The sequence below is a fragment of the Vicugna pacos genome, chromosome X (genome assembly GCF_048564905.1).
Source record: "Vicugna pacos chromosome X, VicPac4, whole genome shotgun sequence".
Taxonomy (NCBI): Eukaryota; Metazoa; Chordata; class Mammalia; order Artiodactyla; family Camelidae; genus Vicugna; species Vicugna pacos.
In genome coordinates this window covers 80,768,397-80,780,607 of record NC_133023.1, presented here as the reverse complement: position 1 = coordinate 80,780,607, position 12,211 = coordinate 80,768,397, and the positions used below count along the sequence as shown (strand labels likewise).

At 42.3% G+C, this 12,211-nt stretch overlaps 1 protein-coding gene across 3 annotated transcripts in view; it reads right to left on the bottom strand.

Moving 5' to 3' along the window:
* COL4A6 (collagen type IV alpha 6 chain) overlaps positions 1 to 12,211 on the bottom strand; it is a 273,455-nt gene that overhangs the window by 42,341 nt on the left and 218,903 nt on the right. For all 3 annotated transcript variants that reach the window (XM_072955625.1, XM_072955623.1, XM_072955624.1), the window contains 7 exons: positions 11,830 to 11,898; positions 10,089 to 10,124; positions 7,229 to 7,291; positions 6,371 to 6,406; positions 6,137 to 6,178; positions 5,038 to 5,130; positions 3,660 to 3,713 (listed from right to left, as the gene is read on the bottom strand). In XM_072955625.1, coding sequence (XP_072811726.1) covers positions 3,660 to 3,713; positions 5,038 to 5,130; positions 6,137 to 6,178; positions 6,371 to 6,406; positions 7,229 to 7,291; positions 10,089 to 10,124; positions 11,830 to 11,898 — 393 coding nt within the window. The remainder of the gene's footprint in view (positions 1 to 3,659; positions 3,714 to 5,037; positions 5,131 to 6,136; positions 6,179 to 6,370; positions 6,407 to 7,228; positions 7,292 to 10,088; positions 10,125 to 11,829; positions 11,899 to 12,211) is intronic.

The following is a 12,211-nucleotide window of genomic DNA, read 5'->3' as shown; positions in this document are numbered from 1 at the left end:
TGAAAAGCACAGAGTATCTCAAAACAGGTTGCCACCTCTCTCCTTACAATTTTTCTGGCAGAAGGCACAGAAGGTAACTATGAATGCGCCCATTAAGCAGATAGAGATGTTAGGAGTAAAGGAGTTACACGATTTGGCCAGGGCTGCCCATGGAATCCATGCCAAAGTGGGATGAGAACACTGGTTTCTTGATTCCCACTCTCTGAAAATACTCTGTCATATATAAAGGAAGGTATTTTCCAGCTTGGATATCTTTACTGTCAACTGAGGTTTCTATTTTTCAGCCTGCACTGTGAAACACTTGAAATGCTGAGCTTGAAACAGGACTGCAATTTATCACTGTGCATTGCTGTCAGTGAGTCTGTCTTTTACAGGGCAAAAGGGAACGGGTTGAAACTGCAGGAGGGGCAATCCTCTGAGGTACAACGGGGAAGGAAATGGGAGCAAGGGAGGGAGGCAGGGAGCAGGAGCCAGTAAAACTGCAAAGGACAGAGGAGATCTTACAATCTACCAGGGCCGGGACAAGAACTAACTACACTGTAGGGGGCAGTATGGTACGAGGAAAAAGCCTGGAATTAGCTAGCATTCAAGAAAACTGAATTTCAATCTCAGCTCTGCTAACAACTTGCTGTGTGACTCTGGGCAAACCTCTTCCACACGTCTGGGTCATGGTTTCCTCATCACTGCAGGCATAGAAGCCCCGCCCACCTTGCTGATGTCACAGGGATGACTGAGATGATGAGAATCTACGTGAAATGCTCACAAAGAAAGGTGCCGACCTTATTCCCCAACCCACTTGCAAAGTACTCTGTATCTGGGCTGTCCGATAGAAATATAATGTGAGCTACTATGTTATTTTACATTTTCTAATAGCCTCTTTCAAAAAGTAAAATAAATAGGTGAGATTCAGTTATTGACGTTCTGTTTAACCGAATATATCAAATATTGTCGTTTCAACACTGAAGTAAAAATTGTTAACGAGCTATTTTTGATTATTTTTCTCACATCTCATTTTTAAAAGCTGGTATGTATTTTAATACTTACAGCACATCTCATTTCAGAACAGCCACCTTTCAATGGCTCGGTAGCCATATGTGGCTAGTGGTTATCATATTGGACAGCACAGCTTTCTACTTCATAAAGAAACTTGATATACATTGCAAGTTGGGCCTCAAAATGGTAGATATGACCAGTGCCATGTTCCAGATATACAGAGAGGTTCAGAGACTTGGAGAAGTCCCAGAGCTGGGACTGGTTTGAAGTCCCAGTGTCCTGTCTCCATCATCAGGATTCTTTTCCTTTCTGATTCATTAGACACTGAGCTGATTAAAATCAAGGCCATTGCATAAAAACTGACAACATAACGCCATTTGCAACAACAACATGGATGCTCCTAGAGAATGTCATTCTAAGTGAAGCAAGCCAGAAAGAGAAAGAAAAATACCATATGAGATCGCTCATATGTGGAATCTAAAGAAAAAAAAAGAAATGCAATACAGAAACAGACTCATATACATAGAATACAAACTTGTGGTTGCCAAGGGGGTGGGGGGTGGGAAGGGACAGACTGGGATTTCAAAATTGTAGAACAGATAAACAAGATTATACTGTATAGCACAGGGAAATACATACAAGACCTTGTGGTAGCTCACAGCGAAAAAAAAATGTGACAATGAATATATATATATATATATATTCATATATATATATATATATGCTCATGTATAACTGAAAAATTGTACTCTACACTGGAATTTGACACAAAATTGTAAAATGACTATAACTCAATAAAAAATGTTAAAAAAAGGCCATTGAAAAGAAAAAAACGGAAAAAAAATTCAACACCATTGAATAGATGATTCTCTGCGCCCCTGTGTTTCCATGGAGTCATAGGGATCATCATGGAAGCAATCTGTGCCACTGCTTCCGTTAGCTCTGTTTCCTGGCCATCCGGAGAGACGTAAAGTGTTTCAAAGAAGTGCAGGGAACGACTGCAGTCATCTATCCCTACTTAACCAGCAAGCACTGGTAGGCCTCGTCATTTTTGATTTAGCCATTTCCCTCCTGACCCCTAAACCCAGTCCATGGAAATCTCCTCAGCTCCTTCACAACACATCTTGTGGTTTAAGAGGTCTATCAACCAAATGTAATGGGTGGACCTCGTTTGGATTCTGATTCAAAACAAGACACTTATTAAAAATTATATTTATGAGACAATCATAAATCAGAATTCTGATGTGTTAACTAATATTAAGTTATTATTGACAATTAGTGATGATGAAATCAGCACCACATTTTTAGAAGAGTCTGTATCTCTTAGAAATCCTGAGGTATTCATAATACATCTGTTCTTGGCTTCAGAGTAGCCATGAGTTGGTCATTATGGAGGCTAGGTGATGGGTACCCACTGGCATCATTATGCCACTCTCGCCACTTTGTATATGTTTGAAATGTTCCATAACAAAAAGTTTTACCATTTTATATTTTGAATCTGTGCACATCTCTCCATTTCCATTGCTATCACCAGAGCCACTCCCATTTCTCACCCGGATTCTTGCAGTAGCCTCTGCTTGCTGCCTCCCCTCCCCCAATCTCCACTACCCTCCTCCACCTACTGCCAGAGTGATCTTCTTAAAAATACAAGCCTGGGCCTTCCAATGGCCTCCTATTACTTTTAACATAAAGCCACATTTGACTTACAAAGGGCTCCATGATCTGGCTCTGGCCTCTCTGCTGGGTGGTCAGCCTTGCTCACTCTTTTCCACCATTCACCTTCTTCCTGTTCCTCTAAAGCCCTGAGCTTGTTCCAGCCTCAGGGTCTTGGCACTTGTGATTCCCTTGGCCAGAAACACTCTTTCTGATCTTCATGTGACTTGCTTCCTCAAACACACTTCCTCAGAGAGGCCCTTCATCATCACTCTGTTCAAGGTAGCCCATCCCATTCCCCATCCACACTCCATCACTTATACCCTTTTTAAAAAATTTTCTATGTATCACTGACCACTCTATGGACTTGTTCTTGATTCATTTATTGACTTGTTTATTCTCGCCCCTCCCTCACTCCCCCACTGGAATGTACTTTCCTCAAGGACAAGGACTGTTATTTACTGCCACAGCCTCAGAGTCCAGCAGAAGGCCTGGCACCTAGGGACCCTCAAAAGGTGTTTGTTGGGTGAAAGAATCTAAGATACAAGGGCATATAGGAAAGTGAGGGTAGGGTCATAAACACTACAATTCACTGAACAATTGATAAGTACCAGGCACGTACTAAGTCCTTTTCATGCATCTCATCTCATTTAATCCTCATAACCACCCTATTATCATTCCTTTTTTCTAGGTTAAGAGACTGAGGCTCAGAAAAGTTAAGAGACGTGTCCAAGGTCACATAGCTAGAAACTGGTGAAATCAGAAGTCAAGCCTAGGTCTGTTTTAACTCCAGAGTTTGAGATAATAACCTCAAAGATATATAGTCTCATCAGCAATCTAATATCCCCATTGGTTTGAGAAACCAGAACGTTTTCTTAAATGCTTTCTAGTAATGGAGCTGGTGAAATTCTCAACAATAACCACAGGAAGAGGTCTCCCTGTTAGTTTTGTGTTGGTATAGCTTTTGTCCCATCAGATCCTTGAATACATGTTGACCAAATAGGGAGACTTACCGGGAGACCTGGAGGACCGCTTATTCCTGGGAAACCTGGAAGCCCTGGTTCACCCTGGAAAATCAACCAAAGCTTAGTGAGTAGCAGCAGGAAGCAGTGAACATAGACACGGCTCCCTTGACTTACTTGGGCTGAGCTGTGGGGAACCACAGTATATCACAACTGGGACAGCAGATGCTGGTGCAGATTGCGCATGCTTCCCAGCTAGTAACTATACCAGGATGTCTTAGTTCAGGGAGCCCTTTGTAGTGTGGAAAGAACCAGTGTCCATGGCAGGGAGCAAAAACTATCTAAAACAGAATCTCAATTGCCCAGGTGAATTGGGAGACAGAAAAGAAGATCATCCATTTTCTTTCTAGTGGAAGAAGTTGTTCAGTATGATTTCCTCTAGCAAATAACTGGCTGCAAAGACATCAATGGTTTCAGGAAAAGAGTAACAATTACTGTTTAGATAGGGCCACATAACATTCTAATCTGTCTCTCCGTGATATCGTAAATTACCTCTAGGTACCATGGAAGGGATCTCTGAGGTTTGGGAATGATTAGGGAGGCAGGCAATCTTTCATATGCTCCAAAATTGTTCCCCAATCAATGATTACTTCCTGTAGACCTGGAGAGGGCCTGGTGCTGTTGCTTCCAGAAAGACAAAACTAAAGAAATGGGACTAGACACCTTCCCCTCCCTGGATCTCTTGACCAGGGGCACAGGATCACAAAACTTAAGGGAACCCCAGGAAGGTTGGGAATTCAGGTTCATGAAAGGTATCTGCACACCTTAATAGCATACAGCCATTCAAATACAACAATGTGTACTCTCACTCACATCAAAATGCAGATGATAAAATATCTTGTTTAAACAGGTCTGTAGCTTCAGCCTTGGTAGTTCAGCTCAGGTGAATCAGGGTATCTACTGCCACTTGGTGACAGCATACCTTATTTGCAGGGTCAAGTTTTGAGAGTAAATAATTTTGTTAAAATGATAATTCAAAAGCAACCATTTCTATCCTATTGTTCTTTCACAGTGCTTTGGGGACACCATAGGTACTAAGAGAGTTGGTAGTTAGGAGGAAAAAACCCAACTATTTAATATTTAAGTTATTCAGCATCTTGATAATTGAATCTGCAAAACTGAAACACAGAAAACAGCACTTAAACGAGTACTCAGAAACCCAAGCACACTCATATTCATACACCAAAAAAACTGACTTTTTATAAAGCTTTTCACAAGGGACAAGACAAAGAAGCTTTACCCTCACTTCCAAAAAAAATCCATTACCCCAAACTCTCTATCCTACCAGTATAGTCTGGTTATTAGAGTTGAACTCTGGTATTAATAGGAAAAGGCTTATTAACTTTTTTTGTTCTTAAATGTTCACTACCTTGGATCCTTTCTTCCCTTTGGGAAATCCCATAAATTCCAGTTCCCCAGTAGATGGTGGGGGTCCTGCAGGGCCAGGCAGGCCAACATCCCCCTGTAAGATGAAAGGAAACGTTAGGCAAAGCAGACATCATGTAGACTACTTCTCCAGAGGGTAGGCTTATCCTCTGGATGTAATACACAAGTAAAACTGTCCATGACTTTAGTCTCTTCACCCTCACCCTTGCGGCAATGAGGACATGAAACTATCAGTCCCAAAGGGTGAAAAGAATGATAAGTCTGACCAAATGCATTTTGTACCAGCACCACAGAGGGAGGGAGCAAGACAGATGAAAGGAAACTGCAGGTTCATGGTTGCCATGGTCATGCATGAAAGGGTATTTAGAAGAGAGCAAAAAAGGGGTTCGAGCAAGGTGAATGGCTCCCTCTCGGCAACAGTGAACAGACTCTAATTGGTCCAATCTTGGCCAAGAGCACAAGCGGAGGCAGTGAAGTCTGGGTTGGAACACTGGAGACTGGATTTGCTCCTTGAGGGCACCGCAATCTATAAGAGGCAGCCATGAAGCATGGGGAGGGCAAGCTCCCAGTCTCCCGTGAGGCTCTTAAATCACTATCCAGGTAGTACAGAGGGAAATAGGAGAATGAGGGAAGGGAAACAAAAGGGAATGGTGAGAGGCTAAAGAGGAGGGACCGAGGAGATAGAGAAAGGAGGAGAAGTGGGCGGAGGAGGAAGGATGGGGAGAAGAGAAGCAGAGACAAGGAAAGAGGTAACATGATATAATACAAAACACCAGGGAAACACACAGGTAGAAGGAAGAGGGAATATATTTCAAGATAGTATGTTTGTAAGACACGTGCACTTCAAAGATAGGAAGCAGGAAGACTACACTATTTTGATGGAAAAAGACCACAATAGCCTACATGTGGCATGTGCACATGCACCCCTCAAGGGTCCCACCACAGGATACACGGCAGGTGAGAAACGCTCATTTCCCAAGGCAAAGATCCAAATCCCCTTACACAAGCAGGCACGTGTGTTCAGCTAGAGACATTTCTTGGAGCATGTAGAATGCAGATTGTATGTTCCAAAATCTATTTACCTTGACTCCTTTCTCTCCTTGGAAACCTAACCCCATATTCCCCTGGGGCACAGGGGTGCAGGGAGGGGAAAAAAAAAACCAAAATCAATTACTAAACAAGTTCCAGGAACTGAAATTGGAATGAAGTCTTTTTTTTTTTAACCAGAAAGTATGTTTAACCAAACCAGAATATCTCTGGGGAAACTAGAGTACTAGTGGTAGAAGGCCAGATGCCCCACAACGAACTATACTTACCTCAGGACCAGGGAAACCGGGGGGCCCTGGAGGACCCTAGATTAAAAATGAAAAGAACGAGTTAGCACTTGTTAGTTTCACCCCAAATAACCTAGGCCTGTTGAGAGTCACTGGGGCTGAGTCCCGCACCCCCTTGGTGTGGCCTGGCTTTGGTGTAGCAGATTCTAAGTCCTTCTCCCACGGTTCCTTTTTTATTTCCTTTGACTTCTCCCAAACTGACCTGATGACCACATTCATGCTAAGGTAGTGAAGACTTCATGTGTCATTATTCTCCCCAATAAGCTATAAATTTTTAAATGATGACTTTTGTTGAAACTAAACCAAAGTAATCAGCAGTGGGATTTCACACACCGGAGAGAGAACTATCTGGGACCAGGGCTTTCCCAGAACCACAAGATGCCTAGCTATGGTCTTCCTATACCAGTGATGGTAAATAGGTTTGGTATCAGAAAGATACGTAGGTAGGTAAGTAGGCAGAGCTCTCCAAGGTGAAGTGTTGAGAAGGATTTTGAAGCTGCTTCTGTGCTCACAGTGTGTGATGGCGGTGATGGTATGACTGATTAGCAATGTCTGTTGTGGGTGAGGGGAGTGGAAGGTGACAATAGATTAGCTATCCTTGGGCCATACTTCAGGTTGAGCTGAATGAACCAGGAGGCTCTGGAGATACAGAGTGGATGGTCAGAAAGACTCATAAATGAAGACAACAAATAGCTCCTTCCAAGAGCAGGCTTCACTTTAACCTCCAAAAATGGAAGTTGCCTTTCTCCACTAGGAGGGCCTAATTGACACAGGCTTACATTTAATCCGCGGCATTCCTGTTAATACTGTGATCACATGGTAGATTTAGGTTGGTCTTACTTGCAATCCTGGTGGTCCCATGGGTCCTACAGCCCCTGGAGATCCGGGTGCTCCCTGTGGGCCCTAGAGAGGCAAGTTTTTACCATGGTCAAAAAAGCAAGACAGTTTCTCAGGAAAAATATATCCACAAGAATTGCGCAAGAATGTTCATAGCAACTTTATTCCTAATAGTAAAAAATTGGAAATGTCCCAGGTGTCCATTGATGTAAGAATTGATGAAAAAACTGATACATCCATAGAGTGAAATAAATACTCAACAATAAAAAGTAACACAGTATTGGTATATGAAACAATGAGGATGAATCTCAAAAGCACTGTTGTAAGTGAAAGAAGCCAGACCCTACAGGCTACATATTATATTATTCCCATTACAGCAAGTTCTAGGATAGGAAAAACTTCTCTACGATAGAAAAAATCAGAACAGTGATTGCTTTTCATGTGGGGTGGGGGCAGGGATTGACTGAGAAGGAGCAGGAGGGAACTTTCTGAGGCGACAGAAATGTTCTACACGTTAAGAGGGAGTAGAGTTATACAGGAGTGTGCATTTGTCAAAACTCAGCAAATGCCCATTTAAGATTTGTATTTTTCATTGTATGTCCATTTCATATAAAAAGAAACTATAAACAAATTTTGAAGTTTAGCTAATGATAGGCAGGCACTAACATTTAAGGATTGGAGTACTATTGTCTGCAATTAACTTTGAAATGCATCAAAGATAAGATGGATTGATGGATGGCTAGATTGATGGAAGAGTGATAAAGCAAGTATAGTCAAATACTCATGGTACAAGTGTTTACTGAAAAATTCGTTCAACTTTGCTTTATATTTGAAAGTGTTCATATTAGAGTGATGTAAAAAACAGTTACATTAATATCAGATAAAGTTGACTTCAAGACAAAGAATATTGCTAGAGATAAAGAGGAGACATTTTGTAATGATAAAATAGGTCAATTCATCAAGAAGACATAACAGTCTTAGATGGGTATAGACCTAATAGCAGGGCTTCAAAATACATGAAGCAAAGACTGATGGAAGTGTAAGGAGAAATAGATAAATCCACAATTCTCGTTGGAGAGTCTACCTTTCCTCCCTTAGTAATTCATAGAACAACTAGACCAAAAAATTTGTGAGGACAAAGAAGCTCCAAACCACATTATCAACTACCTTAACCAAATGGATATTTTTGAGATCAGTATACCCCAAACCAGCTGATTACATCTTCTCTTCAAGTGCATATGGGACGTTCACCAAGATAGTTCCATATGTTGGGCCATAAAGCAAACCTCAACCAATTTAAAAGCACTGAAATCCTACGGAGTGCGCACTCTCACGGTAATAAAATCAAGCTAGAAATCGATAACATACAGAGATCTGGAGAGTTGCCAAATGTTTGGAAATTAAACACCATAAAGCTCCATGGGTCAAAGAAAAAAATCAGAAGGGAAACTAGAAAATATTTTGACCTGAATGATGACAATATTCAAAGCAAGACAACGACACCTGAAGACAAAGATGGTAAGGGGAAATGCATGGCTCAGTTACAACTGGGGAGCGGTAATAAGGTGATACATGCTCAGGTAAGGGATGGAGAGGCTGAGTGCAGTTGAGACTCAGGAGGAAAAGAGAGTAGGGGCTCAAAGGTTCCCCAGGAATATATGATAGTAGAACATTGCTCTGACAATAACTAATAACCAGCGGTCTCCTTACTGATCACAAATCTCTTATTCAGCCACAAACCCTCCCTCCACAAATCTCAGCGGTTTATTTATTCTACCCATATATATATACAAACAGTGTACCTTTGTGGATAAGGAAATGAATCTCCAAGAGAAGCTATGCAGCAAACGCACTGGTTGTTATTCTGCAAATTTAGTTAACACACTATCTAAGCCAACATGAATTAGCTCTAGGAGATCTGTATGCCCTGCCTCGAGGACCCGTATCTTTGTTTACATGTGCTTGCATACATTTTGTTTATTGTCCACATTTTCTCAATGGACTGCTCTCCATTGAGGAAGCTTCCTTCAATTGCCAGCCCGCCCAAACATCACCTACACTTCTCAGAGACTACCTCCTCTATCTTAGAAAGTCTCTCATGATGTATCCTTAGGTAGATAGCATCTCTTTCTCAAAGCTATTGTGGAATCCTTATGCCACATTCCTACTAATGTTTCACATCCCAGGGCAGACGGTGGCGGGAAAGCAGCTGTCTGTGTGTGCAGATACCATATCTGCACTGTCTCTGGAATCATTCATAGCACTTAGCTGATGGTAGGACCTCATTTTCTGTTCTGGAATGAGAGCAGAAAGGAAGGAAGCCTGATACAGGAAAAGAGGAAGAAAGAAGGCACTTCTCTTAAGCCACTTTGAAGGAAAGTGATGACAAGGTGGAAACTCAAGGAAAAAGAAAGCTCTTATTAATACAACTCATGGTCTTTCACAGACTCACTATTACTGAATCCCTAAAAGGCATTTCTATATGGAATACCTTTTAAAGAAGAGTGTTTTACTTCTTTTGTTTTACCCACAGCACTCTGAACACACAGAAAACCTTTAGTAAATAAGTGCTTGCTGAACGAAAGGCAAAATTCTTTCTTAATACATCCCAGGGAGTACGTAGGTCCCCGGCTAAGAGGTCTGAAAGCCTGCGTACTGTGCCACCGGGGGCGGACAGTCCATCCTCTCAATACTTTCTCATTTGGAAAATGTCAATAGTGTGAGCTGTTCTACGTCAACCGTCTGGATTGTCCTTGAGCAGGTCTACAAAGCCCCTCAAACACCATAGAGAGGAATGAAAAGGGATCATCGGTAACGTTGACTAAACAAACACTGAGAGCTCAACACGTAAGTAACAACTTACAGTAATTCCATCCAGTCCCGGCAGCCCAGGATCCCCCTGAGAAATAGATAAAGGCAGGACACTGAAGAGATGAATACATTAAGCTTATGGTATTTCACAGATAACTGACCTAAGATTCACGGGCATAAAAACACGTTGCTGAAGCGTGGGCCTCCTCTGTCAAGGTCTTGTGTTTTAAATAATGCATGAATTGGACATATTCAACCATTTACCTTTTTTTTTCTCCTAAGAAAAATCTAGACTCTAGAACAAAAACATGATAGACTTGGTTGAACAAGATTTTATCTTTTACTTGGATTAATTAATTTTCACCTTTGCTAGGAACTTATCAATTAGAAACTGCTTCTGCGGGCTGGTGATTTCTCTGCTCTTTTTGGAGGAAAGCAAAGCTACCTTCCCGTGTGCCTTCATCCCTAGAGAATCTGTGCCCATATGTATACAATGCAAATCAGACACTTCAAGGGAGAATCAACAGAGCATATAGTCTCTGATTACGTTCTAATTACTTTGCAGCATCTTCAGCCACCGTATGAATCTGTAATATAACCATCTTGTGGAAATTGCTGTGTTCCACTGGGTCCAGGGTCTCTCTGTTTTTTGGCAAAACCATTTAATCAATGTTTGCTACAACAATGGCCATATTGTGACACCTGCTAGTCTTACCTCACTTGGCTTACAGTCAAAAATCAGTGCTCTGCCACATGGGAAGAGCACTGCCTGGGTTTTAGCTCTTTGGTAAACGGGCTTGTGCCTGAGCAAGTCATATAGCCTCAGTCTACCTCAGGTTTTCTATCTGTAAGATGAGCAACATGAATCTAATCACCATGAGGTCATTCCCAAGTCGAACATTCCATCTTCTGCTATGGCTTCTATAGTCAAGAAACCAAAATCTGTACCTTCTTCAGTTCTCAGCTACCCACTACCCAATGCCCACCCCATCACTGCCTTCCAAAGTGATTTCCAATGTTTCTGGCTCTGTGTGTGGATAGAAGACAGAAAGTCTTCATCCTCAGCTGAGTGAGCTTAGATGCATCTTCCCCTCAGATGCTGGACACATGGATTCCCATCTGCTCCCAGGGAGAAGATGGGCTCCCTTCCCACTCTGCAAGGGATTAGGGTCAATCATTTGGCACCAGAGTTTCCTTGACAAGCCGAGACAGGATACCAGCCAGCAAACACCAAGAGTACAGCCACAAGAATACAGAAGGTTCTTGTCAATTCTAGGAAGAGATGAAAGTTTCCAGCCAGCTGCAGAGTTGATGGGCAATTTTTGCAGACAGCCAGGGGCCCAGCTAGGGTGACAGGCTGGTGTGCAGGTACAGAAAAGGGCAGCGCCAGGATCCTGGGCTGGTGAGCATGCCAAGATGGGCAGAGACATACATGGCTTTGAACCAAGGTATGCAGACATCTAGGATTCTGGAGTAGACAAAAGGTATCTGCCTCCAGGAAATGTCTCGGCTTGTCAAGGAAAATGATACCCACGCAAACTGTTTGTTTGCTGATGTGTCTCCTATTTTTGGTCTAGATCCTACAAAGCAAATCTCTTTGACAGTATGGTTGCAAACATTTCTGTCAATGTTTCCAACACAAAGAGCTCCGGATCCTATTTAAATCCAGCTTGCTGTGCTCCTTAAATAGAGACACAGATGCTAGTTCTGGAAATATTTTCATTGGATGTGGGGCTCAATCCCAGGGAACTCAGCTTTTAGCCTACTCAGCTGTCTGCCTTAGAGGCTCTTACCTTCATTCCTTTGAAACTACCTTGGGCAAGGACAGGTTCACCTTTAGAGCCTTTTTGTCCAGGAAGCCCCTGAATAAAATAAGAAAAACTTGTGAAGAAAGGCATGTGCACACGCATGCGTGTGCACGCATGCATGCACGCACGCACACACACACACAAAGTACTGTTAATGGTATGATCTGATCAGAGAGAGGACGGAAAAGCAAGAGCCTGAAACTGTGTGGCTTATTCTTGGGTAGAGTTAGCTGTGCTAAGGGGGCAAGGCAAAGTCCACCCCCTGAACAGGTGCTGGGTCTCAAAGCTGTATGCCTGCTGTCCTGGCCCCCAAGTCAGAAGTCTGTGAAGGAATTAGAAAGTAGGAGACTTTAAATCCATTCTGAGT